The sequence below is a fragment of the Tetrao urogallus genome (assembly GCF_951394365.1).
Source record: "Tetrao urogallus genome assembly, chromosome: 15".
NCBI classification, from domain to species: domain Eukaryota; kingdom Metazoa; phylum Chordata; class Aves; order Galliformes; family Phasianidae; genus Tetrao; species Tetrao urogallus.
Window position 1 is genome coordinate 6,606,706 of NC_136828.1, and position 27,539 is coordinate 6,634,244.

Sequence of the window (27,539 nt, forward strand, 5' to 3'; positions counted from 1 at the left end):
AGCTGTGTTGAACCAGGAAATCCACGCCTTGGAGTGTGCAGAGATACGGGAAGGGAGCCAGGAGTGCTGAGTGTGACTGGCACGAACAGTGGTGGTGTGGAGCTCTGACATGGACCACGTTGGGTTTGTGGTTATGTTGCTCTGAGGGTAGGGAGGCAGTGGTTCTTGTTTCCCTGGTTCCCATTTCAGGTTGCTGCACAAAATCTGCTTTTCCTGGTGCTTAATGATGAGCTAGGACTTCATTTAACCGCATCCCTCAGAGCCTTTCAGTTCCAAAGCTTGCAAGTTGCACTTCATTAAATATGGAAAAACTTGCACTGAAGCCAGCAGGAACTGTGTGAATGGACCAGCAAGTTACCTGTCCTCTGCTGCTCTTAGGTAAGATGTCAAAATTACGTATTTGTAGTTTGTGCCGATGCTCCCTATTAAAAAATGAAATAGCAGCAAGATCTCCACTTTTTTAATCATTAAATTAAAGCTGTGCTGAAAGTACACAGGTCTGCAGATCTTTGTGTGCCTGCCTCCTGCCTTGCAGACAATAGCTTCTCTAGGAGGGGCAGCAAGAATTGTAGAGTTTTCTGAGAATGTCCAGATTGTGGGCGTCTCATTTGTAAAGATTTAAAAACTGACAATTTTTACTGTCAACACTCAGCCACCCAACTCAGTGCTGGGGAAGTACATTTAGATCTTTCCTCTTTAATAAAAATGATCTCATGTGAATGTTTTCCTTTGGAAGCAATAACAACTCGCTTCTCTGCAGTATTTCTCTGCTTGAACCCTGAGTTTCCATTAAGCAGAAAATCATCAAAGAAACACAGGAGTTTCTTTTCCTGATAAATCTGTTATTAACCAAGAGCTGGCCTAAGGACTTGCATGTGTGGTGTTCAAAGGAAAAACTGTTTGCATCCAACTCACTGGATAAATTGTTTAAAATCTTTCCACTCCTGTGCAAATACCTTCCTTGTAACGCAGCCAAGGTCAGTCGTGAACTGCTGATTAAGTACTGCTAATGCAAGTTAAAGCTGCCTGGAGGGGAAGGACTCTTGTGCGTGCATATGATTTTCACAGAGCTGCAAAGGAGTTCAGGTAGGATAAACATGCTTTACAAGGCTGCTTTATTTCCCGTGTCAACTCTTCAGATATCTGTCTGTTCCATTTTCCCCGAGGTAAGTGCAATTCTGACTGATAATAACTAACTGGGGGAGCTGGCAGGAAAGCAGCCAGTCCCGCTTGCACTGTGCTGATCACACTGAGGAGGTGGCCATTGACACAGGGTCAAGGAGCACATGCCCTGTGGGTGTGTGGGCTCACTTTGGTGCTCACTGGTGCTCTCCTTGTGGGTCTGGGTAGCTCGGCACCCTGAAGTCAGCAGGCTGTGGGGCTGCCTGTAGGCAGAGCTGCCTTTACCATGTGTCACCACCTTGCACTTCTCAAAGGCACGGTGTGGCTGATAGGCTGCTTCTGCTCCTGTGTGTGTCTACGGGGCCCTATTTTAAAGCTGTAGCCAAGAGCTGGCATATTTGCAACTGCTTTACAAGATAATCAGTGTCATGCTATTAAATCAGCAATAGAGCTATAGATAACATATGCTCTGTATCTGCACGACAGTCTGTTAGTACTCAAATAATGATGTACGTGCCAAACTCCAAAAGGTTGTTACAAATGCATATGTATCAAATGTCATTGCATGGAAGTTTTCTGCATTAAGGAAGCCTTATTTTTTTCCATTTACAGGATAGCAATGCTGATTCAGAGCATTGGAAAATTTCTGTGTACTCAAGTTACAGGTCTGCATTTCTTGAAACTCCTGGGTGTTTTTTCCCCCTAAAACCAGGACCAAAGCTATATACAGAACAGTCGGTTCTGTGGCTTGGGCTGGGCGTGATCAGGGCTTGGAAGAGTTGTCACGGTAGTAACGGTCTTCTACAGGTTTCTCTCCCTCCTCCAAAGAGTTCACACCATAATAAAAGAGATGGGAGGTAAGGAGTTGAGAAGATGGTGACATTGTGGGATAACTGATTTTAAAAGCCGAGCACCACTGGAAATGCAGGCCCTCCAGCCAGGCTCACGCTCGCTGAGCAGTGCTGCGGCGTTTCCTGGTTCCTGCTGGCACAGAGGCAGCGGCCGCGCTTTGTGTGAGCCGTGCGGGAGCAGAGCTGCAGAGGAAGTGACTCATCCCTGTGCTGTGTGCGGCTCTGTGCTGTGCGGCGCGCTCAGGGATACCACTGGGCTTCTTGGAAACTGCCTGCGGGCCTGCAGTGGGGCAGCGAGGCAGCAGAGGCGCGTTACAGAGCCTCGCTTGGGATCTGTGGGCTGTGCCGGCCCGGCTGCTGCGGGCAGCGAGTCCCAGGGCACTGCGCTGTGCTTGGGGCGAGCGGGCTGCTGCTGGTGGTGGCGGTAGGGAGTGTGTCAGTGTGCCCTTGGAACGGCTTGCTTTGTCTCGTATTGCTGGAGGCTCGTTTAAGTGTGATTGAAAAAGGAAAAATTCGCTCATCATAAGGATTCTGAATCACGGGCACTTCTCCAAAAAGTGTTTCTGTTCAGGGTTTAAGGTGCTTTCCCAGAAGCTGTCAGAGCTCACCAACCCTCCGGGCCCTGCCAGAGCCAATGAAAAGGGCCAAATGTTAAAAAAAAATGAAGCGGAGGGGAGTTGAGGGAAACGCAGCACCATCAGAAGGCTCCAGGAAGCCTATGAGCCCCTGCTTTTGTGTCAGTGTGGTCTTTTCCAGAGCGCTGTGAGCATGTGGGCAAACTCTGGTTAAGGCACTGGGAGGCATGGCACTACGCAGTACAGCCTGGTGCTGACAGTGTTGGTCTCTGTGTCTTCTCAGTGCCGCCCTTGTAGGGGGTGACCAATTAAAGTGGATTGGCCTTAGCTGTAACATCTGCTGTGAGAAGGCAGCAGTTCTTGGTGAGGATTTGGCAAATCGCGTACAGTCAGTTTTCAAATCCTGCAGGAGCTTAACTCATTTAGGAACAAAGCGAGTCTCAGGCAGAGCTCTTGTATCTGCCAACGGATGATGCTGAGTTTTTTCTTTTTATCTCTTTGCTTGTGCGAATAACAGCGCTCTAAGCTGTTCTCGAAAACCCGCAGCGTGTTTACAGGGGGCACGGGGCACATAATGGGCTTTCAACGCTCAAATAATTCTTCAAGAAAGATCGTTAAAGTCTTCCAAAACGATCCCTTTGTTAAGAGGCAATTAAGGGCTTATTAAAATGAGATGCTGTGGGATGAAATTAGTATCCAACTTGGAGTGACAACAGAATCACCCATGTAGAAGGGCTGGGGGGCAGATGGGAAATAAAGAGCAGGGCAGGAGGAGGCAGGGGCAGCTCTGCAGCCACGGCAGCTCAGGACTGCCAGCAGAAAGGTCTGCTTTGCTGGAAGATGTGGCAGCCTTGCTGAGAGCTGGCTGGGATTGGCACAAACCTCTTTGCACAGCGTGTCAGGGTTTGGTCTTCTGAGGAGGAAGGTCCTGATGTGAGCTCTGCGCTCTGCTTTGCAGTGTGTCCTGGTGCGGGTGCTGCTCCCAGCCTGGCGGTGGGGGGATGTGTTCCCCAACGTCTGGGGAAGGGCTGCACCAACAGCAGGTTCTTTTTGGCCAGTGACAGTATTTAAAACAAGGTTTTCACATCAAACAGCTCTGGGAGCCCCACAGTTTGAGTATTTGTTGGATCACGGCTGGAATATCTACTTGTGCTCAGTACGTACAAGCAAAGAGCTATTTTATTTGAACAAAACCTCTTGCTCTCGGTGGTTAGCAAATGGAGTTGCCCTGGGCTTTCTCTGCTTCCTACCCTTGCGCGAGCTGAGGGACTGCTCTGGTGTCAGCACACACACGGGCAGCAAGCAGTGCTATGCTGGGAGCGTGCAGATGGCAGAGAGTAACTGTGGGCGGATAGAACTGCTCTGACTGAAAGCAGGCTCTGTGCGTATGGCAGCATGTGTGTCCCGGCTGCTCTGGCACGTTTCCTCCTTGAGAGTGGCCAGAGCTTGTTCTCAGCAGATTTCCCACCCCCGTGATGGGTTGGGACCTGCAGGGGGGGCAGCAGAGAAACAGCTCCCTTCTTCCAGCATGGTATTTTCATAACCTTCAATGGCATCTCGGAGGAGCGGGGGCAGGATGGTGACCGTGCACTGCCTGCAGCCGCTCTGCTTCTCCCACTGGGGAAATCCAGAGTGAGGTAATGCTGTTTTGCCTCCCTTCTTGGAATCCGCTGCATTGATCTCCAGTACACCATGTAACTGCTGCTGTTTGCGCCATACAAACACTGGTCTATGCTCAGACCCCAACAGCAAGGATGAATTTCCCCACCTGGGTTTTAGCAGCTCCTGCAGACTTTTGCACATGAAGTTGGCTCATCTGATGATGAAGACAGATTTGCCTTCAAAGCATGGGCCCACCAGGTTTAGGTCTATTGTGTGATACCGTATTTGCACATTTGCTTAATGAGATGGGGAAACCTCACAGAGTGGTCTCTGCTGGTGTGATGGCATGATGGTAAAAAGAGACTTTTGCAGTAAAATCCATCCTGCCCTTTGAACCTGTTGAAATGTGGAATGGACACATGCACATTTGTGCAGATGATGATTTGGTATTTGCAAGTCAGCGATCATCAACCATCTCTGTAACTCTTCCTTCACGGCTCAGAAGCTGGTTTCATTGCTGTTGATTTTGTGAAGCCCTTAAGCAATCTCTCCCCTCCTGTTTTGGTCATTTGCTTCACATTTTAAAAGCTTTTCTCTTAGCAGCCCTGTTTAAGTGCTTTGGGATGACTTTTGCTACATTTTACAGCTGTGATGCCCCAGGGCTCTGATGGAAGCCTTGCTGATTGAGTTGAAGAAACCGTGTTGGATTACATCTGTTTCTGTGCTAACTTACATCCCTAGGCTGGAAAGGAGAAAGCAGCAGATGCCAATTTGCTCGTATGAATACGAAAGAAACATTTTAAGATGAGACTTATTACTGTGAATCAGTGAAGGTGTGAAGCAGTTATTTGACAAAGTTAGAGGGGATGAAACTGTTCCAAAATAATTCCTCCTCGAGTCCGTAGTGTACCAGCGTCTCAGGACTTGTCTTACAGTTTTAACTTTGAGTCCCAGAGAGATGGCCTTGAGTGCATGGCCTTGAGCTATGAGGCTGAGTTTGCCTCATTTCATAAAATTACATCCCCTGACCCTTGTGGAAGATCTTGTCTCACTTTGAAGGCTGGAGTTACCACAGGTATTTTTTATTTGTGGAGCTGTGTCACTGCACAGGGCTGGGTCTGGCTGTGCTCAGCTCCACACAGGGCTGTGCCGTGTCCTGTCTGCACACAGCCTGGGGATGCTGCGCTGCCTCAGAGGGCTGCTGGTGCTCAGTGCTCCACCATGAGGGTTAAACAAACATGATTTAGAATTCTTCTGTAAAAACAGAGCTTGCTTTCTTAGGAATTTGCTTCAGAAAGGACTGTGAGATATTCTCTCTCTAAGGACTTATATTACAAAAATAGCACGGTCCTTTGTCTGCAAACAGAAATGTGAGCCTGGAGAAGAACTCCAGCAGCCGAATGGCTTGGGTGAGCCCATTGTAAACAGAATGAATTGCAGCAGTGACTGCATAACCAAACTTCCTTTAAATACAACACTTCCCTCCTCAGAATTCTGAAAATACCCCAGGCTTTTTTCGTGCACCGTTTCCAAGCTGTTTTGGCCTAACCACGAGGAACAGCTTCCAGAGCAGAAGAGTCCCAGCAGCGCTCTGCCTTCCTAAGGGCCGGGCTGTGCGAGCAGCAGCGATCCCACGGGCAGCGCCGTGCCCATGGCTGAAAGACACAGCCCCAGCGTCCCAATGGCACTGCGACTTAGGCTGTCTGCCCTCCGTGCTGCCGGCTGATTGCACTTGACGTGAGCCCGATGACTACAGCAGTAGCAAACAAATACTGCAGAAGCTACAGGGGGTGTTTCTGCACGTGGTCAGCGTGTTGGGACCAAACAGGACTGAACGCAGCGGTGACAGCTTCACGTAAGCGGGAGCTCAGATTTGAGGGCTGGATCAAACAGTACGTGCTGCTGCTCCCTCAGAGGCTGTGTGCCCTTTGGCTGTGTTTTTTTAATCTCTTTTTACTATAGAAATAGCTCGAGGAGATTATGCTGCGTCATTCGGTTCCCTGCCAGGGTGTATTTTAGTTAAAGGCAAATGAGAAAATGTGTGGTGCAGGAGAGTGGCTGTAACTTCCATGGCATAAGCAAGGACATTACAAATTACGTGAGGCAGGGAGGATCTGAGCACTGCAGATCAAATTCAGCCACTTTGTCTGGAGACATAAGAAGAAATTTGCTTTTGCCATTATTGCCACTTAGGGAGCTGCCAGGTGGCTGGGTAACGACCCGGCTGTGCTGCAGAAATGCAGAATCAGCAGAGGCTGCTTGCGAAGGAAACCTATGGAGTTCTGCGAGTGCATGGCAGCACCAGGAGCTGCAGGTGGGGGGACAGGGAGTGGATTTCAGCTACCTTGGGAGGTATGATGCTGAGGGGAAACAGAGCTCTTCCTGCAGTCATGTGTTGGGGCTTCTGTGGGCTGCCAACAGTGGTGGGAAGCAGAAGCCACCACAGCTTGCCATTCATACACACATCTGGAGATAAGGGGCTTGTTTTAGGGAGGGTGGGATCTGGCATGGCACCTAGGGCTCCTCTAGGGGTGGTAAGAACTTGCCACAGGAACAGCAAAGACATTGCATCTTGTCTACCACCAACACTTTCTCCTCACTTTCCCCTTGCAGCAGAAAGCAATGTCAATTGCTTTGGAAGGATTCAAATGAAAATCCTTTGAAGCAGCCATCAGACTTCCTTCCTTTCCTTCCTCTGCTTTGTCAGCGATGCTCTTCTCTGCTAACTTAATGGCATGAAGCAGCCCGGTGTCTCTGCCCAGTTGGGTGGATAGGAGCACACAGGGCACTTGGAATGCCATCAGCCCTGATTTCAGTTTGTCACAGGAGCTGCAGAACTGATTTGCTGTACTGGAAGGAGATTTTGCTGCTTGCTGAGCTGGTTGAAGTGATTCAATTGCCTCCTCAGGATATATAGCTAATGCTAAACCCAATATGTATTAGTACACGTTAGAAGAGAAATCTATAATAAAAGGCATATCCTGCAATCACAGTGTTAATTACATTGTTTTCAGTGTTGAAATGCTGCATTTGTATGCCTCGCCATCTGCATCGCAGCCACTGCATGTGGGAAGCATGGAATGTGTCTTATCAGACACAGGGCGCACAGCAGAGGACATCCAAAGGTTATGTTGTCATCATGTCAAATGGGGCTGTTTATTCCGACTGCTGGAGAAGCAGAGCTTAATCAGAGCATCAGCCATATGCAGATCTGAAATTAGATTTTACAATAACCACCTGTCTGCTGGTTTGAATCCATCATATCCTTTGGGTTGGAGCTGTATTTGCCCAGTGAGTGCGTTTGCTGAGAGAATGTAATCTGAAAGCCTTCATGCAGCAGAGTACCAGTGCCAGAGTGCATGTATATGTATGAGTGTGCCGTGGGGCACAGCTGCCTGACGCTCTGTGCTACGGGCTGCTGCTAATGGGGCTGAGGTCAATCCCTGCAGCAGCCAACAGTGCTGCTTAAACCTCACATCAACTTCATTCTGCCGCTCTCCTTTTGGGTTTACGATGCTCACACGCCCAGCCAAAGGGCCTTCTGCCTTGGAAGGAAGAGGAGCACTGAGCGTGGTATGCCACAGTGACAGAGGATGGACACAGCACCAGCTTTTCCTCTCCTGAGCATTTCTAAGAGTATGAACAAACGCCCATGCTCATATATTCATATAGTGAAGCCTGTCACAGGTGTGACTCACGGCACTATAGCTTTAACCAGTCAAAAATCTGTGTTAAAGTTTGAGCCCCTCTCTGTTATGTTGCAATGTGAACAACAGCCATGTGTTGGCTTCCTGCGAGCTGCATTAGGGCGGTGGTGAGTCAGGATGAAAAGAGCAACGATATTCAGGGTAAGGGCTGACATTTGGAATGCTGGCACTCAGAAAGAGGCTGCGGAATTCAAAAGAATTCAAAAGCAAAAATTGACAAACAGCTTGTGCCATGGTTTAATCATGTTCAAAACTGCCTGAAACAAAGCGTTACAGATTTTGCCTTGCTTATCTCCGCTGCAGTGGTTGTTCTTCTGAAGTGGGAGCTGCTCTCCCTGGGGAAAACGAGAATGTTTTTTCTTAACTGGGGATAAGGCTCTTCCCACGGCAATCAGCAGGAGGTTTCCATTGAATCCAGTGAGAACTCATCTGGGCCATACATGTGCTCAGTGACCAGAGAGCCTCCCAGCTCCAGCGGGACATGAGCTCACCTCTCCCCAAGACATCAAAGCTCCACCAGTTGGAGCTGCGGCTGTGCCCAGGTGTTGGGAGGCAGCCATGGAGCTTCCCACAGGCAGCAGGCAGAGCCTTCACTTACAGCAGTGCAGAAAGGAGCTGCAGCCTGTGGTACCGAAATGGCGCTCAATAGCCTCAAACCTGCACCTTTCCTGAGCTCTCCTTTTGCAGAAGTTTGGTCTCAGAACAGGCTGTCTTCCCTCTGGAGTGCCCTTGAAATACTGCCCAGGTCAAAGCACCGCTCAGCCGGGTCTGTCCAGGAGGGCCACCACTGGTCCCCATCATTGGGTCCCATTGCTGGGACTAATTCAATCACTCGTCTCATCCCAGGTCCCATTTCTGGTCCCATCACTCAGCATGCAGGGCATAGAACCCAGGTGCGTGGTGCTCAGAGTTCCGTGCCACCAGCTCGTTCCTCATCACCCGGGAAGACACAAGGATGCGCTTTATCTCTGTACGTTGCACACGTCTTATCCCCGTGGTAAGCTCCTGAAACACGCACAACTCAGGTGTGTTCGTAGCCTCCTCTCACAGCGAGCTGCCCAGAGGCGGCTCAGGTACAAAAGCCGCTTTGCCCGGCGAGCCCGCCCCGGCCCGGCTCCGTACCGACGCGCTTCCACCACCCCCTCCTGGCGGCGCCGAGCCGTGCCTCTCCCCGGGTACCGGCGAGGGGTTCCGCCGCTGAATTTCCGCGCCGGGCCCTCTGGAGGTCAGTGTTCGCCCGCGCTGCAGCGGACCTGTTGCACCGCGCCCGGACCGGGCAGCGCCCGCCGCTCGCAGCCTCCGCGGCCCCCAGCGGTCCGGGCTCCCGACGAGCCCCGGCGGGCGCCGCCGGTGCCGGCGGGTGCGGGGCGCGGCGGCTCCCCTCGCCCTGACGGCGCCCCCGGCCTCGCCGCGAGCCGCCCCCTCCCCTCCTCTCCCTCCCCTTTCTTCTTTCCCCGCCCGGGGCGGTGCCGTGCCGTGCCGAGCCGCGGGGTGTAGCGCGGCGCAGCGGCCGCGGGCACGGCGGAGCCCCGCGGAAGATGGCGTACATCCAGGTGGGTGCGGAGCGGCGCCGCTGCGGGATGGCAGAGCGTCCCGCCGGGGTTCGGGGGCGATTCGGGGCGCTGCGCGGAGCCGGGCGGGCGGCGCTGCCCTGCGCGGTTTGGGCGCGGAACTTCGGGGTAACTTCTGTGGCGGGGGGCGGGCGAACGCGGGCCGTGCCCGCACGGGGACTTCTTGCCGCGGGTGAAACGCGACTGCCGAGCCCCGGGCAGCCCGGGATGGCGGTGACCTCAGCGGCCCCTCCGGCCTGGGCGCATCCTCGGCTGCGGGCGGCCCGAGCCGTCGGCGTGATGGATGGGAACCCCCGGCAGTGCGGGGCCGAATTCATTTTGGGTTATTTTAAAATCCCCAGGGCTTTTCTCTCCGGCTCTGCGGTTTCCAGCTGCTTGTTTTTCTAGCTCTGTAGGCTGCAGCCCAATTTTCAAATAAAAACGAGCAGAACGCCTCTAGCTGGACGAGGCGTCCGGGAGCTCTACGGGAGCCCCCGCTCTCAGCGCCGTCCGTACCCGCTCTCCCCCCCCCGTCCTCCGGGTTTCCCCCGGCCCGGGGCTGCGGCGGGGGCTCCGGGTGAGCGCGGCTCCCGACGGGGCGGGCTGGGGGCCGCCGTGCGCAGAGCCCCGCGTGCCGGGATGTGCGACGGGGCCGCGGCTGCCCCGCGCGGATTCAGCCGGTGCCGGCGGGGGCACATCGCTGTCCCCGGGGACGTGGTTTCGGCGCTGAGGCGCTGCAGAGTGGGGCAGAATGAGATTGCTGGGCATTGGGGGCAAGGCACAGGGATACCGGGGACAATAGGGGTGCCTGGCTGGGAGTCCTCACTGCCCGTTGCACCGTTCTGCAAACCTCTGCTCCTCCCAGCGCCCACTTCCACCTCTGTGAGCCAGGTGGATGCGCACAGCTGCTCCTGTTTGCTTTCCTTTCATGGGTTCCTGCTTTTATATTCTCGGTGGCACTGGTGACTTGTTTGCCTGTTCTGTAACACTCAGCCCTTGTTATTGCTGAACCCCCCCGGCAGAGCGTTCTGGGTGATAGCAGCATTGCTGTTGAGCTCTGTGCAGCCCTCGTGCTGCTCTGCTCGCTGGCACATGGCAGTGCTCTCCCATAGCCCATGGCTGTGCCATTCGTGGCTGTGTGCCCCAAGCTGTCCCCATATTCCTGCAGCCACTCAGAAGTGCCACTTCTTTTACCCAGCATGTGCTGCAGCATTTGAGTGCATGGCACAAATTCAGTGCATTATTTTTAGAGCAATTTAAATATCCTCACAGCAGCTTCGCTGAACCGTTGTCACTTTGACTGCAACTTTGCATTAATCAGGAATGATAAAGCCCCATGAAACCTCTCAGGATCTCCTTAACCAGTTGGTCCATGGGTATCCAATCACCGTCTCGTCACATTGCACTGCAGCATTTTCAGCCTCTTAATTTCTGTTGTAAATGAGCCATGGTCTTCTCACCAAGTGCTGGTTCTGGAGAAGTTCAGATGGAGTAAAACACAGCTCATAGGAGTATTTTTGGAACAAAATTCCACTGCTAAATCATGGCTTCTTTGTAGAAGGTTGTAGAAGGTTGTCCATGAACGTAAAGACAGAAACTGATTTATGCAGATGGAAGGCAAGGAAGAGGCTTTTTATTGTTTCTGTCTTACGGACCCCCTTTCAGAAGGACAGCTGGGACAATTGGGACACTCAATTAGTCATTAGCAGGGTAAGAAGAGCATTTCACCAGGCACCTGGAATGCTGCTAACTGTGTGGTTACAAATGAAGAAAGGTGTGTAGAGTGTTGCAAGGTGGGCTGTGTGACTTGAAGAGCGTCTTGCTGTCATTTCTCCCTTTGCTATATACTTTCTGCACCTTCAGGAAGGGCTGCAGTGCAAATGTCTGAACTGGGTGCATGCTGCAGGCTTGGGGCACTCAGCTCTGTGCTTTTAACCTCTGAGTCAGGAACAGGGAGAGGCTGAAAGAGATGTGGCTCTTGCTATGAATGCTGCTTTTGCCAGGTTGGTGTTGGAGCTCTGTTCATATGGGCAGATTCTGGACACACACCTTTCCCAACTGCAGTGTTTGGATGTGATTTGCTGTCTGCTGCCATTGGAGACAGCCATAAGGAAAGCAAAGTGGCCACAGATAGTACCCATAGCAAGGGGCAAGGAGCAGGACTGTTGTGCTGTGGGGTGGGTTGGGATTTCACTCCTCAGCAAGCTGGCTGGGAGCAGCAGGCAGCACCTGGCCAGGGCATCTCTATGGGGAATTGGTTGTTTTGCAGAAATTTCAGCTCGTTCCAGGCCGGGACATGTCGTGGCAGAAAATGTGAAGTTGTTTGAGCATGGCTAACCTGTTTTTGTCTCTTTCATTTTGTTCTCTTTTGCTTCATCCTGGATGTCTAAAAGGACAGTTGGAACCAATAAATGAGGTGAGTTAATCTGATGATTCACTCTCTGCTCTGTCTCCTCGCTCCATCCTGAGGGGATTGTCTCGTATTTTCTGACTCTTTACTGATGTCCTAGATATAAGTAACGCACCGCATTCTAGGCTGATGATTTTTTTTTTCCCCAAATGTCCAGTGTTTGTTTGTGGAAAACCTGTTTTAGTGGAGCAAAACCAGATGTTCCCATGAGGCTTCCTCTGCAGACCTGTGTTCTAAGAGAAAATCCCTCAGTGTGGTGTGATAGCACCCTTGTACCAAGTGATTTGGTGGGATATCTGTGGAGAAATGCTCGTGTGCTCTATGTCTTCAGCTTCTTATGGTCCTTCCAAGCTTACATACAGCTGTAGAGTGGTTTGATTCCTGCTCAACTCTGGGGATGTGCTGTGCTCTCTCAGCTCTGTCTCGTGGCCATGGGACAATGATGTTCCCAGCAATGCTCCAGCAGGCTGCTTGCTGCAGGATGGGACGTGGCTCAGTTTGGGCTTTCTGGTGCAGGCAATCGTGCTCCCTGCAGTGGGCTGGGTGTGCACAAAGTTAATCATCCTAGCAGAGGGAGGCATGCAGACAGAACGCGTTCACTAATCCGTTTTAGTGGCAAATTTGTGCTGTAATGCCTTACGTGAATGGATCATGTGGGTATTACATGCTGACATGTCTATGGGGATGAAAAGTGTTCATGTTGCTGTGTTAAGGTTTTCAAATTAAATAGACCTTGCAGAATTAAGTTGGAGCTTTCACTTACCTTCTGGTTTTCACTCCTTCTATTGTATGTTTGCTCATCAGCTTGTTGATGTGCATGAAAGAATAAGCGTGTTTCTACTCCAGCATGTTGTTACGCAGTAGTGTTTTGTAAATCACCCTCTTGCCAACATACATAATGATACATTGCTACCAGAGGAGAAGTACCTGCAGTGAATGCTTATTCTCCTGCCTTGTTATGGCATCAGTGAAGTTGGGCTGGTAACTGTGCAGCACTTGTCTTTTTGGTATAGATGGAATAAACACAGTTCTTAATGTGCTGTTGCAGAAACACATGAGTACAGCTGAATGTTATTTCTCAATAGCTACTGATGGGTTGTAATCTTGTACTTTGGTTTCCAATGGCTTCAGGGTCTGCTCGCTAGAATCTCGGATCTCTTGCTGTGCCGGTGGACTTGTAGAAATTGTTGTCAGAAGTGTTTCGACTGTAGCTGTTGTCAAACAAATGAAGATGAAGTTGAAATCCTGGGACCTTTTCCTGCTCAGACTCCAGCCTGGCTGTAAGTTTAGCTGCACAATTTCACAGCACTAATGGAAGAGTAGGGCTGTTCAGCTGCGATGGGAGTATTGATATGAAAAGGTGAGAGGGGCTCAGGGTTTGGAGGATGCCATGCATGGAGGAAGGATCTCCCGGTGAGGGTGGGAAAGTAGGTGGCTCAGTGGTAAGGAGAACCAGCAGCACTGTTAGCTCAGATAGTGTAGGGAGCCTTGGTAAAGCACCTTCTGGTAGGTAGATCAGAAATTACCTTGTAAGCTGGCATGGAAGCTAATTTGTTGGTTTAGCATTAAAGACGCTTCTCATCCAAAGTCCCATTTTCTCTACAGACAGACCGGACCTTTGGAGCACTTTCCACTAAGCTGAAATGCTGATGAATTTGTTTTGGAAAAATTTCTTATCTTGGCATTAAGATTGTTATAATCCAGGAAGGTGAAAGGCGTACTTTGTACATGTTCTGATGAGAAATCCATCCAGAGTTTCATTTAGCAGGGCTTGAACTCCTGCATCATCTTAGTCCTTTTCAGGACTTCCTCTCGAATCAGCAAAGAACAAGAGTGACAGCAGCAGGTTTCACCCTTTAAAAATCTAGTACAAAGACAGGCAGTGACCTCTTCCCTTTTTTACTCTCTCCTGGGAACCAGAGAGGTGACTGCGGAGGCATTGCTGATGATGGCTGTGTTGGGCTGTCTTCTGTGCTCAAAGCCGTGGCACAGGAGGTGCCCATTTGGCACATCCCATGATGCTGTGATGTTGGTGGCACTATGATGCTCAGCTAATGTTACCTACTGCTGCGAGTACCTGCTGCTGTTCTGTTAGGTCCAAAAGGTCCGTGTGCTGTTGCTGCATGAAATTTGTGTTAAACCCATGTTTAAATCATGGGTTAAATCATCATCTATGTACTTTTTTGAATCGTGGTAGAATAGGATGGTAATTAATACCGAAGCAATAAAAGTAGAAATATTTGAGATGTGTTAGAGTGATTTTTGAATGCTGATCATGTTTAAGAGTCAGATATATGCCCAGAAGTTGGCTCACCTGCAATTAATGTGAAATGGAAACAAAATCAATGCTAAGTAGGAAAGCATTGCAGACAGGAGAACGCAGTGATGAGGTAGCAGTATTGGACGTAGAAAGATTGCTGCAGAAACAACTGTGCACCTGGGAGCAAGCAGGCAGCCTTGCTGTGAGAGGGAACCTCAGAACTGCCATGCTGAGCAGAGGGCTGTGATGTGCAGCTGGTTGGCCCTGCAGCCAGGTATGGGCTGCTGCATCCTGCCTGGCTCTAGGGCACTGTGATGTGATGATCTTGTGGATGAGCTGGGCTTTGCCACAGGCTGAGAACACAGAAACCTTTCGACTTGTAAAATGCTCTCTCTCCAGTCTGTATTGTTCTACCCCAATTCCACTCCATCTGAAAGCCTTGATGATTAATTTTGGTAATGTTGATAAACAGAAGATAACACATTCTCAGAGAAGAGCTGGGCATTTTTCCAACCACGTTGTGCTTCATGCTACTCTTCTCCCAGCCATGTTGTGCTCAGTGATGCAGCCCAGTAGGGTCCCTAGGACCCCCAGCCTGGCTCACATTCAGGGCTGTGCCTTTGGTGCCACATCTTCACCATTCCTTCCAGCTTTGGGGCAGGTAGGGGCTGGTGGGAGAAGGTGAGTTCCCACAGGTGGCACCTGGGAGGGCAGGCAGAGCCGTTAGGGAGGACTCTGTGGATGAGTAATTTGGCTTTGAGTGGCAGCATGAAGGTGTCTTGCCTTGGGGTGACTGAAGCCACTCTCCATGCATTGTAGGGCTCTGCTGACTCCTGCTGCTTGGCAGGGATGGGCCTAACGTGGCACCAGGAGAGTGACCTTGTTGGGAGCTGGTCAGGGAGCCCCAAAAGGAATGGAGTGAGGAGAACAAAGAGCAGAGGTGAGAAAGACATTGAGTGAGAGGGTTCCTTTATGGAATTACCTACTGAAAGGTAGGAAACAATGTTGAGTTAGGGTTAGGTCTAGGGTTGGAAATAGGTCTTGGAGTAATGTGTTTAATAGGTATGTTTTTACATACTCAGCTCAGAGATCTGTGTATGCTAATTAATACCATCCTTATTTCTCTTTTTGAAGAGAAAGCTTTTAGATTCAGTGGAAACCCCTCAAATGGAAGATGAATGTGACAACACCATATTCTGCATTTAGATACATGCATTAAGTTTGGGAACAAATCAATTTATTGTATTCCCTGCTCGCAGCCTGAAAGCGTTTTAAAAATAAGCCCAAATTTTCAGCTGAGGTCTTTCAATGCTGCCATTTCTTCGTGCACCCAGGAAGCAAATGCCACACAGTTTGCTCCTTCCCTATGTCCCCACCCAGTCCCCAGAGAAAAATTGATGCTATGGTCTTCGTTTGCCCACTAGCAAACAACAGGATGATCTGTCTCAGTGATCTGTCCTTTGTGTTTTGCATGCAGGTTTTCCCTTTGGTAGCTGTGAGACACCTGATGTCCTGGAAATTCAGTAGAGGTCTTTAAGGCTGCAAGTTTAAGTACTTCTTGAGAGGCTGTTGATTTTCCTCACTTTCTGAATTTTCACAGTAGCCTCCAGTAGCAACTTGGAAAAAAAAACCTTACTGAACTGAACCTAATTGCATTGACCTGAATGCGTGGTAGCTGCTGCTGCTTATCTTACGATGAGTGATTGCATCCCAGTCTGTGCTGCGATGGGCTGGGAATAAGGCTGTGTGCTGGCACTGCCTGTTGTGGAATATTCTTCATAAAAACCCAGAGATAAATGGTGCATGTTTTGTGAGATTAAATTGAAATCAGAACGAGATTCCTCTTCCCAAAGGCTCTGATTAAGCAGAAACAGAGCTGCTTCAGCCAGAGCCAAAGTTTATTTGAGGAAAAATTATTGTAGCTCAGTAGCAATTTCCTTACTAAAGGTCATCTGTATGTTATTAACTCACTATTATGTTTACCCATTGTAGAGCATCCTTAATGCCTCTCTTCCTGATTCCCTTTTCACTCTGCTTTCTTGTTTTGTGCATTTGCTTCTCAGACATGAACACATCCAAATGCTACGTATGATCGTGCAGATCTGCACTTAGGCATGAAAAAACTGTTTGTGCTTCTACTGTGTCACACTGCAGGCTTTGGACTGTCTCTAATGGGCTGCAGAGCTGTGCAAGTACTGTGTGCCCTCTTTAACACAGGTTTTGGTTTTGATTTATTTACTTTTGGATTTCCTTCTTTGTTTGTTTATTTTCAGTGCGGATGAGTTGTGTGAGTTGTATGACTGGATTAGTGAGGCTTGCATGCACTATAAATCCTGCTGTGAATTTTGTGGATTTAGATAAGAAATTCTAGTTTAAATCTCTTATATTCAGGGGGCCTTTTCTATTTTGTAAAATTGTATTTCCCCAAACATTTGTTTCTCTAGCTCAGTCACTGATTACTAGAGCAAATGATTCAATGTATTCCATTGGTACCCAGCCTGGCCATGGCCATGGGATGGGTGACTCGGGAGCTGGGCTGGAGCAGCATTCCCTTTGCTTTGCTCATTCTGCGCTGGCGCTTTCCTTGTGATCTGCTGAGATTTCCTGAGCTCTCCGTCTCCTGGATTCACGTAACGTGGTGCCCTAAGTGTCCTGTGCCATTGCTTCGTTCGTTTCCATCAGCAGACTTCTACCCCTGGCTCAGCTCTCAGGCTGCAGTTGAGGCTGTACCCTCTGCGTGGTTCTCACTCTCCTTCCAGCCAGAGCTGAGAGATCCCAGCAGTGGTGCGTGCCTCGCAGCTGTGAGAAGTTGAGACTTTTAACCTTAGAGAGGAAAACTAAGGTGAAATGGGAACTGTGTGAGGATTTTGTTATGATCCCAGTCTCCTACTGAATCCTCTTGAGGTGCTTCAGCTCTCAGTGGCACTATTACTGGGTTCTGCTGTCCTCTCCCTGCCCCCACCAAGACCCCATGGGCAGTACCATTTCTGTCTTTTGAAAGTCACCTCTGCTTTATAGGAGTGGATAAAAAGCAGCCAGTTCTTTAAAAAGGCATATCAATAGATTTATTGAGTTTTGAAACCTCGGCGTTGTGTCTGCAAAGTAATATTTTACTGAGAGAGGTGTTTGGTGGGACTGGGATGTCTGAGCATGATGGTCTCCCATGCTGGCTCCTTCCTACTGGTGGCCACTTCCAGAGAGCACCAATGGATTTACAGCAGTAAGCTCGTGTTGTGAGGTGTTTTTGTTTGTTTTCTTTTTTTTTTTTCATTTGCTCAAAAACGAATATACAGCTGCTGATTGAGGTCCAAGTCACATGCCTTTGTGGCCTGTGTTATGCTCTGGTGCTGATGCACTCCTTCTTGAAAGGCAGGCAGAAAGATAATCTCCTTTTTACATAGGCATGAAGTCAGTTGCTCAGCCTTCTGCTTGCCAAGTAGATGTGAAGGAGACACCCTGCAGCATCCTGGGATGTGCACGCAAGATTAGAATATCCAAATACATTTTTATTCTGTATGTAGTCCTTCTACTGTGTTGAATCACCCAAAGGTCTCTCATTATAACAGGATAAGCAGCCAAAATGAGGACAAAAATGGAGACTCTGATAATACAATCAGTGACCTGCCTCCCACTCATCAGGATGTTTCCCCTGACAGAAGGCGGTCGTCTTCAGATACATCACGGTCCACTTACAGCCTCACCAGGCGGATTTCAAGTAAGGTCGTCCTTCCAACATTAATGTAATTCTTGTGGGGGAAAAAGTCAGAGTGTATTGCCTGCTCTTTCATCTCTTAGACAGGTAATCAAGTCCGAGCTGAAGGTACATTGATTAAAATCTTATCCCGTTCTGCAGGAACATGGTGGAAGAGGCCAGCCTTGTTCTTCTTGCTAAAGCACATGTCTGGTGAAAATGGATGGGGGGGAAGCGTAGCTGAGATTGCTCTGCAGCATAACAAAGGGTGCTATTAATTTTTTTTACAGTGTAGTGGTGGAAGGTTCCACGTTGCTCAGGTACAGAATAGCCAAATGTAAAGAACCACGAGATGCCTTGGGTCTCTAATAGGTTGAGTTTCTAACAATCATATTTATGCACTTTTCTTTTTTAGGTTTAGAGACGAGGAGGCCAAGTTCTCCGTTAATTGACATTAAACCTATTGAGTTTGGAATAATAGGAGCCAAGAAAGAAATAGTTCAGCCAACTATCCTGCGGAAAACCTATAGTCCAGATGACTATTTTAGAAAATTTGAACCAAGACTGTACTCTCTTGACTCGAATAGTGATGATATGGACTCCTTGACAGATGAGGAAATCTTATCCAAGTACCAGCTGGGCATGCTGCACTTCAGCACTCAGTACGACCTGCTGCACAATTACCTGATAGTGCGAGTCATTGAGGCTAAGGATCTGCCTCCCCCCATTTCGTACGATGGCTCAAGGCAAGATATGGCTCACTCCAACCCCTATGTGAAGATCTGCCTGCTTCCAGACCAGAAGAACTCCAAACAGACTGGAGTTAAGCGCAAAACTCAGAACCCAGTGTTTGAAGAGAGGTACACATTTGAAATCCCATTTTTAGAAGCCCAGAGAAGAACTCTGCTTTTAACTGTAGTGGATTTTGACAAATTCTCACGCCACTGTGTCATTGGCAAAGTGTCAATGCCCTTGAGTGATGTAGACCTTGTGAAAGGCGGACACTGGTGGAAATCCCTTGTTCCTAGTTCTCAGGTAACAGAATTGATCGCATTATTACCACAGTTTTTCCTGCTGTGTTTGTTTGTTGGTTTTGGTTATGGGTTTTTTTTCTGTGTGTGTTTCCTCCTTTCTTTGTTAGCATTTAATACTATTTTTTATTAGTTGATGTTATCTTGTTAATACAGCATCTGCTGGGTTGAGATGAAGTTGAGCCTATAGCTGGCCTCGTAGCTGCTTTGCTGTGGGGTAGAGAAGCTGCCTTCTTTCATAGTCAAGGGAGGTGGAATGACAAAAGATTTATGTCAACTCCAATGAGAGCAAATCAAAACTGCTTTGGAAATCTGCACTTTGTGGAAGATCTTTCTTGTCACTGCAGTGACCTGCCTCTGTTCCCAGACACTGCAGTGACACTGTCTCTTCTGGGTCACTCCTGTGGTTGTTCACATGACTGTGCTTTGGAGAACCACTGGCACCAGTTCAGTAATGATCTGATGCAAAGAAAGCATATAGAAGACAAAATCCATCCCAGAGCAACAAATAGCAAGGTAATTTTATTTCTGTCATGTCCCTGAAGGAAATTGAACTTGCCACAGATGATATCTGATGTGAATGGCATGTTGCATGCACGCAGCTTTGGGCCAGCAGTGTGGCCTGAATGGGATGGCAGAAGGATGCAGAGGGGGTCCTGTGCCAAGAGGGCTCCCAATAGCACTGCTTCCTCTGCACTGGGAAAGGAGCTCCTCAGAGGGAAGGGCTGAGCTTTGCCATCAGGGCCTGCAGCGTGCTGCCAGGTCTGCTTCTGGCAGTGCCACCTGCAGCAGCCTTGCACAAAGCGCAGCCAGAGCTGGGCATGGGTGGCGTTGTAGCAGTCTGTGCTAAAGACTGGAGCGTCACCGGAGGCTGTCATAATGTGATTGCCTCTACCTGATTGTCACCACCTGTGAGATTACAGTTTCTAAGTCTTGCTATCTTTGCTGAATCAAAAAGCCTGTGTGAACTCAGAAGGTTTGTGGTTCTTTTGATTTATGTCCATAAAAGCATAGCTGGAAGTGCTGCACAAGATGAGCAACAGATTGCTGACCTTATCTGTGATGTTTGGGTCTGAGAGTGTGATGTGGAGTGGGATCTTGTCCTCAGGTGCTTGTGGAAAGGAAACCCAGCCAGGCAGCGTGCGCTCACTGTGCTGCTCTGGGCTCCAGCGATTGCAGGAGCTTTGTGCTTCATCTCACAGCAGAGCACCTTATGCCTTATGGCTGCATTTGCTGGAGCACAAGCAGTAGTGTTACAGGACTAGCCAGAATGTTTCTCATGCAAAAAGGAAAGTTCTGAAAAGGTGAGCAGAAGTGAACTCTGCAGGCTCCTGCTGCCTGTGTGGGGGTCTGCTTTGCTTGGTAACAACCTGGTGGGGAAGGAGGGGGCAACTGGATTGCAGATGTTCGTCTTCCCTATGAACAAGAACAAGAGATCCCTCGGGTCCCCTCTCTGCCATTTTTTTCCAAATGTGTATTCACAAATGCGCATTACTTTTTTTCTTTTTGGTTTTGGTGGCTCATAATGGGCTCAACATTGAAGTACCTGAGGACAGAGGTCTCTTTGCATCCCACTTATTCTCCTGTGATTCATACCATGCAGCCTTGCTTTTTTAAATTTTTTCCCCTCTCTGCTTTTGCACAATAAACATTTTCCTGTATTCTGTGTCTATTAGGAATGTGGTTGCAGTGCTCTGAACACAGCCATGCTTGGACAAGGCCATCTCAGCCTCTGTGTCAGGGGCCAGCCATCCTCCAGCTATAAGGATAAACGCATCTATCAGAGGGTTAAAATAAATACTGGAAGCAGTAAAACAATACAGCTTGTTACTTTGAAGAATTGCATCTTAATATTTTCCAACAGCGGTAGTATTTGTCCTAGAAGTTTGTATTGTTAAATTGCCAGTTGAGAGATTCTGCCTTTTGGCATGACAGATTTGACATGCTGACAGATATTTTTTAATACTTCTCACTTCTTTGCTTGGTTAGCTGTGCAACAGCCTTCATCTGTTTTTTGTTGGGTTGAAGAGTTGGGTTGTTGAGTCTGCCAAGTGCATTTTGTGTAGTGAAATCACTGTAGACTGGGACAGAAGCACCCAGTGACACCAGTAGTGGTGTTGGTCAGACACATGTCCTGGGATCTGGAGAAGCTGAAACAGATGCTCATAAAGCCAGCAGCAGTGGGAGATAAAGATAAGATAGGTGTACACTGGGATATGTAAAGATGGGAGACAGAAAATGTGAGGGTGTGGGTTTTTCTTTTTTTTACTGGCATTCATAGGGGAAAACGTGATGAGCATGAGAGATGGAGGGAAGTGAATCCAGGTGGCTGTGGAGAACGTTTTCTTCCTACCAGTGGGGTGGAATGTCTGTTTTGCTGCCTGGAAACCATTGCCAGGGTATGTGCTGAGGAGGGCAGGTGCTTCTGGGCAGGGATGGCGTGTGGTCCTCAGCAGCAGAACGTCGCTGTCACCTCCTCGTGGAGCTGCTCGTTAACTGAGAGCCTGGAAACTTGCCTCAGGTACAACTGCTCAAATGAACCAGACTGTGTGGCATTGTGCGCTTGTTACATGGGCTGAAATGGAGTTGTTGCATCTGGATGTGTATAGTTGGTGTCATCAGATAAACTGCATGTGTGTGAGCAGTGTGCTGTCCTCTCAAGAAAACAGGCACTGAGATCATTAATGCTAAGCATTGGGTATAAGACCATGCCTGTGCATAAGCATATTTTCAGTTTGGATCGTGTGCTAAGCATTTGGTGGGACTGAATCCAAAAGGGAGGCACAAGGGAGCTGCCATCCCATATGTGATCAGGGCCAGCAAATAAGCAGGCCTGACTCCTTGTAGAAAATGCCAGTGCAGGTGCTGCCAAATTCTCTATCCTCGGTAGTTCTGGATGGCTTTTTCTTCTAGGTTAGCTGCTCACAGAGAAGCTTTTGAGTCCAGTCTGATGGGAACGCTGCGCTCCTTAAATATCCGCTTAAATGTGTGTGGCTTCACTTAATTACCATGAATGAAGTTGGCAGCCCTTGCTGTGGCTGTGCTCAGATTCACACATTTTCCTGTTAAGATTAATTCTGAAACACATGTTAAGGACCCCAACTTTTATTGACATATGATTCATTTCTCTTTTGGCAGATTTGAGTAGGCAGGAATAAATGTTTTAGACCAGCAGTAATGAGAGCTTGGAGACCATTCTGCAAAAGAAAAAAACTTGCGTGGTTGTAGTTGGCGGAAAATAACATAAAAAATCATCCTCCTCCCCAGTGTGGCCATTTCTGTAATAGAAGCGATAAGTATTGGACTTGCCTTTTTAACTTCATACTATGAGAGCACTAGAGTGACGGTCTTTTACAGAGCTGTCATCTTTGTCCATGCTTCACAAATAGCTCTCCTGTGGCAGGGCTCTACAGTGTTTGACTCCCACCTCAGAGACAAGCCTACAGCAAGCATCACGCTGTTGTTCTTACCATGCCTTGGTTGGGAAGGAGAAGTGAGGAAGGGATCTGAAATACAAGAAATGAGTCACTTCTGAGCATTTCCTTCACCTTGCCTTGAATCCTGGGTGGCCCTGGCATTCTGCTGGAGGCCTCCAGGTGAACATGCTCTAAGTTTGCTCTTGGCACTGCCATTCCTGGGTTAGCTGTTGCACTTCTGAGAAGGTACCGTCTTTGCAGTACCTGTTATGTTTGACGTTGGGCAGTGCAGGGCATTACCCAGCAACGTGCTGGCACGCATCTCTCTCGCAGGCATGGGACAGATGAAAAAGTGTCTGGCAACTTTGCTCAGAGAGCCTTGACACAGCAGCTGGTTCAACCTTGTGTATATCAGCGTGGAACTGAGTTCATGTTGGTGGTACGGCGTTGCAGGAATTAAAATGGAAGTGGGTATTGTCAAGGTTTATTCCCTATTTTTCAGGCATAGCTGTCTAATTATAGGAGGTGGTGCAGAATCAGTGCTGAGGAATGAAATATATATATTTCAGTTCCTGAAATATGTGTATATATAAATATATTATTATATATAATATATATTTCTGATCCTCAGTAGCTCAGCCTTCCATGAATGATTGTTATGTGTCACAGGATGCTGTAGAGAGCCTGTTAGAGCAAACTGTTCTAAGCCATCCGTTTCCTAATGTGCCTGGAGGTATCATCACAGATAACCTGGAGGAGGAAAATCAATCTAAAACTTCATTAGCAGTGTTGCATAGATGTCTGTGCTGATGTAATGTGCTCTGGTTCCCGTCGGGAACTGGGGAGAGTTTTTAGCTGCAGTTTTGCTGGTGTTGTAGCAATACAATATGAGCAGCCAGGGTGGGCTGTTAGTAAGGAATGGCCCTAATCAAAAAAGATGTGCAAATGACATTATTTATAAACCTCTTCTTCTCTTGGGATAGCCTCGTGTTTCAGAGCGGACAGAAAAAACAAAGCTGTCCTTTGTGTGTTTGGTTCAACTCAGGTGATAAGGGCAGAAGGTTCTGGATGAGAGGCCAGCCCAGGGCTGGCAGTGTGATAGCGGCTGAGAGGAGCAGCCAGGAGTGAAATGCAAATTCAGCTTCAGGAGAGTCTCAGACATCCCAGGCTCGATGTCACTTAGGCACCTAATCAAACAGGAAATTGCTTTCCCAGGTCATCTGGGATCTTGCACAAATCAGCGCATCGTCAGCATGCTAATGGGAGCTCAACCGAGGCCTTGGAGAGGTGCTGCCTGAGGGGCAGCTCTGAACATTGTGTTCTGTGAAGAGCACATCCAAGGCAAAACCAAAACAGACAGCATTTCATGTTTCTGATGGACAGGCAGGAAAGGGAAGATTCAGATGCGCTTTCTCTCCCTGCTGTGTACCTTGTGCTGATGACAGCTCTTGTGCTGTTAAGCTCCTGTTCCTCTTTGCTCAGCCAGTGTGTGAGTGTGAGATTTGGGAAGGCTTCAGTAAGCAACAGAACAAAAGCTGTGCTTCTGTGCCTTGAGTCCTCCCAAGAAAACATGCTTTGACATTGCTCTTACTGATAGAGATGTCTATAAACAGCATGATGGTCAGCAGAGCAAAAGTCCAAAGAGGTATACTGTGTGCCCAGGGTTTTTTGGAGCACCCAGGTAGTTCCTTTCCTATTGGTTAATGATGGCTGCAAATGACGAGCCAAGAGCAAGAAAAAACTAAGCGTGGTGTGATGGTGTCCGGCCAGCCTGCTGGGGAAGAACCTGTGGCTGCTCCCAGCTGTGGGTGCTGGCTGACCACCTTGTGCCCCTTGGCCACAGTGCAGGGATCGAGACACATTTCCTAGATTCTCACAGTTGAACTAGAAATAATACATTTATAGGACCAGAGGCAGTTCACTGCTCATGTTAAGTGCTTTTAAAGGTCTGAGTCATTCATACCGTAGGCTATTTGGGGAGCTGGGTTTCCTTGTGAAAGCACCTTTTGTTACTGCTGGAAACACTCCTGTTGTTCTGCCTTGCTGTGGTGCCACTTTGTTTGTTGGGCGCAGCCACTCTGCGTGGTCCTTTGCAGGCTGCATTGTACCTCACCTCCCTTAACGTAATTAGTAAAAAGTCTGGACACACTTGGAAGGCAGTGAGAGCTAGAAAGGCTCCGCTGGGATTTGGGAAAGTAAGCCTGATCTGAGACTCCCTAACACTGGTTGTAGTCTTCGGAGTCCAGTGGATCACACAAAGTACAACATTTTGTGTCTCTCCCATGTAGTCAGAAGGGTTCTCTGAGAGTTGCCAGTATCTCTGTTATGTTGGTTGCTGCTGAAAATCAGGGAAGTAGTTTTCCCTTTCCCTGTTAAGGCTCAGCACTGTCTGGCAGCAACATGCTTGTATTACATGGGCTCCTGGCACAGCTCAGTGAGATCAGCTGTGCCCACAGTGTGCAGATCCAGATGGAGTTACCTCAAATTTTGGATGTCCAGCACTCTTAGCTTGAGGTGATCTATAGAGAGTCTTACCTTCCTGTCCGGTGTCAGCCCGCCTCCATCTGCACCAGGAATCTGATATTTACAGCCTAAACTGTTGGGCTGTCTCATTCCAGCTGGTAATAGCATCGTTAATTAGCTTCTTAATTTGTGCTGTCTGAATGTACCTGAATTTCTAGGAATTAAAGTCTGCATGGAACCCAGCACAGCGGTGAATGCAAGTGGAAAACAAGGCTGGATGCATTAAAAATGTTCGTGTGTTATTTAAAAAAAAAAAAAAAAAAAAGGAAAAAAAAAAAAAAAAGCTGAGGGATAGTGCAGGTGGATCATGTTTGCCTAGCGTGGGTTGTATAATGCTTCCTTACTGTGCTGGTGATAGATTTTACAGGCCAGGTGTGAACACTGAGATTAGCTCTTGTGATTTGCCAGGCAGGAGGGACACTGGGTGATGGCGGTGGGTGGCTGTCTGCTGTCTGAGGGCTCCTGGCAAGATCTGAACCATGCTTGGGGTGGCCGTTCCCAGTGATACATTTGTCTGAGTGATTTTGGGGACATATAAAAAATGATACAAGTAGGCATTTGAATCACATTGAGCATGATGTTGCACAAAGGATCTAGGACAGCAGTTGGCTATGAAAATTTATGTGGGTATGGCTTGGTCTTGCAAGAGTTCTGAGCATGATGTACGTATTAAGGGAATGGCTTGCTGATGGAAGTAATTGAAAATATCATATATTGAAGAGTGCTGTCATGTGGGGCTGTACAAAGGCTGATGGAGGGGACATGCTGTCCAGGAAAAGCAAAAGTATTGCAGCAACAGCAGGAAATACATGTGGTTAATATGAGCCTCTGATCTCATCGTGACCTGCATAACGTGACCTGAGAGAAGCTGTGAAGAAGGGAGTTAGGGATAAGAAGTCAGGTGCTTTTTTTGGTTTGGGAGGGAGGAAAGGTGCCAGCAGGATGGACCAGCTTGGGGCTGACACTGCTGATGTGGCCCTGGGGTAGCCAGGGGTGCAGGGAAGGTATGTGGTGGGATCAGGTAGACTCTTGTTGTATTTTCCATATAAAGAAAAAAAAAATGGCATCAGAGGCACAGGCCTCCCTCAGCCTGCCACCTGCTCCTGCATGCCGAGCACATCCTGCTGCCTTCGCCAGGAGCAGCCAGCAGGAGCAGAGGAGACAGAACGCCTGCGGGAGAACTTTTAACATGATTACGTGACGTCAGATGCAGCACTGGGCTCAGCGGGTGAGGAGCTGGAGGGGCAGCCCCATGCACATCGGGTCTGGGCAGAGCTGTGGTGTGCTCACTTTGGTCACTCAGCCTGGGATGGGCAGCTCCCATGCTGACCTGTCTGCTGGTGAAACTGGGCCAGCTCTGGCTGTGTATTGCAGCTTTTTCTCTGTATTGTCTACCCAGTCGCTTAGTCTCCGATTTCTTTAAATCGGGGTATCATTAAAGATATTTAAGCCTTTTGTTATGATAGCAATGCCACAGCAGCTCCCTTTTCTTCTGGGAATGGGCAGTGTTGGTCAAATCTCGGCTTGGTTTGGACCTTCCCTGCACCATGAAATGCAGAGCTGGCTTTGGGCTTCTGCAGGGAAGTGAGAGGGGCTGGTGGCCAGCCCTGGTGTGGGCTCTGCAGCTCCAGCCTTGCTTCACTGAACATTGTTTGCATCTGAGAGTAATGGTGGCTCTGAGCCAGGTCAGGCTAAGGGGAAGAGGTTATTCTGTGCTGTCATGTCTGAGGAGCAGTGATGTCAGTTCTCCAGCTCTTTTTATTAGTAGTATTAATTACAGTTTCTAAGCATCATTAAGTAAAGTGAAAGGAAGATAAATAATGGCTGAACAGTGACATTCCTGTCATACATCCTGACAAAAAGCAAGGGGTGGGCTAAGTCCTTTTGGGATGGGCAGAGCTGGGTACCAGAAGACAGCTCTGGATCCTCCCACAAGACCCAGGGACATGCTGACCATCTGCTCCTGAGTTGTGCCTGAAGTTCCCAGGGGGCTGCTGGTGGTCGCTGGGGCTGGGGAGGGGAGAGGACATCTCAGATGGAGTCCATGTTGTGTATGTTAATCAGGAGGTGAGGCTGATAAGATGAGAACAGCATGGAATCACTCAGAATGAAGGGGAGGGAGAAACTATTGACCCTGTATTCCTTCCTCCTTATAGGTCCTCTTTGCAACGACTACTGAAAAGCTGCTGAACGATCAGAGGTTAAAGAACAGATCTTCATCTGGGGATAGTATTCTTTCTTGTTTCTGCTCAGCACGAGGTACCACCAGATGGTTCTTGGTTGCAGCTTAGAGTGTGACTAAAATTTGTTTTTCAGGCACTTAGGCAAATGGGATTTATTTAATTTCTCTTCCTGCTCTTTCCTTCCCCTCCAAGCTATGTTCTGAATTTCGACATTCCCTTTTCCCCATAGAATGAAGTTGAGCTGGGAGAGCTGCTGTTGTCATTAAACTACCTGCCCAGCGCAGGAAGACTGAATGTGGACATCATTAGAGCAAAACAGCTTCTTCAGACAGACATGAGCCAAGGTTCAGGTAAAGGGCAGGGTATTTCTCACATTACTCGTGCACAGCTTTTATATCCTTCTAAAGCAGACCGCCAGCAAGGCTGCAATTTGTGCGGGATCTAGGGGGATTTGGATGCTCAGTTCCTTTTAATACAAGGCACTGGATACTCATTTTATATATGTAGTCAACAGTAACCAAAGTAGCCAGAACACTTACTCTGAGCTAAAATTGAGGGTATGAATGCCTTTGTGACACTGAAGTTCAAAATCTCTGAACCAGAGTGAGGTGAGAAGCC

The 27,539-nt window shown here is 48.6% G+C and overlaps 1 protein-coding gene across 1 annotated transcript in view; it reads left to right on the forward strand.

The window, feature by feature from the left end:
- Nucleotides 1-9,395: 9,395 nt before the first annotated feature.
- Nucleotides 9,396-27,539, forward strand: part of SYT17 (synaptotagmin 17) — a gene marked incomplete at both ends in the record, with an annotated part of 28,879 nt that continues 10,735 nt past the window's right edge. The window contains 6 exons of the mRNA XM_079542896.1: nucleotides 9,396-9,410; nucleotides 11,806-11,823; nucleotides 12,949-13,097; nucleotides 17,644-17,792; nucleotides 18,184-18,803; nucleotides 27,151-27,271. Of these exons, the coding sequence (XP_079399022.1) occupies nucleotides 9,396-9,410; nucleotides 11,806-11,823; nucleotides 12,949-13,097; nucleotides 17,644-17,792; nucleotides 18,184-18,803; nucleotides 27,151-27,271 (1,072 nt within the window). The remainder of the gene's footprint in view (nucleotides 9,411-11,805; nucleotides 11,824-12,948; nucleotides 13,098-17,643; nucleotides 17,793-18,183; nucleotides 18,804-27,150; nucleotides 27,272-27,539) is intronic.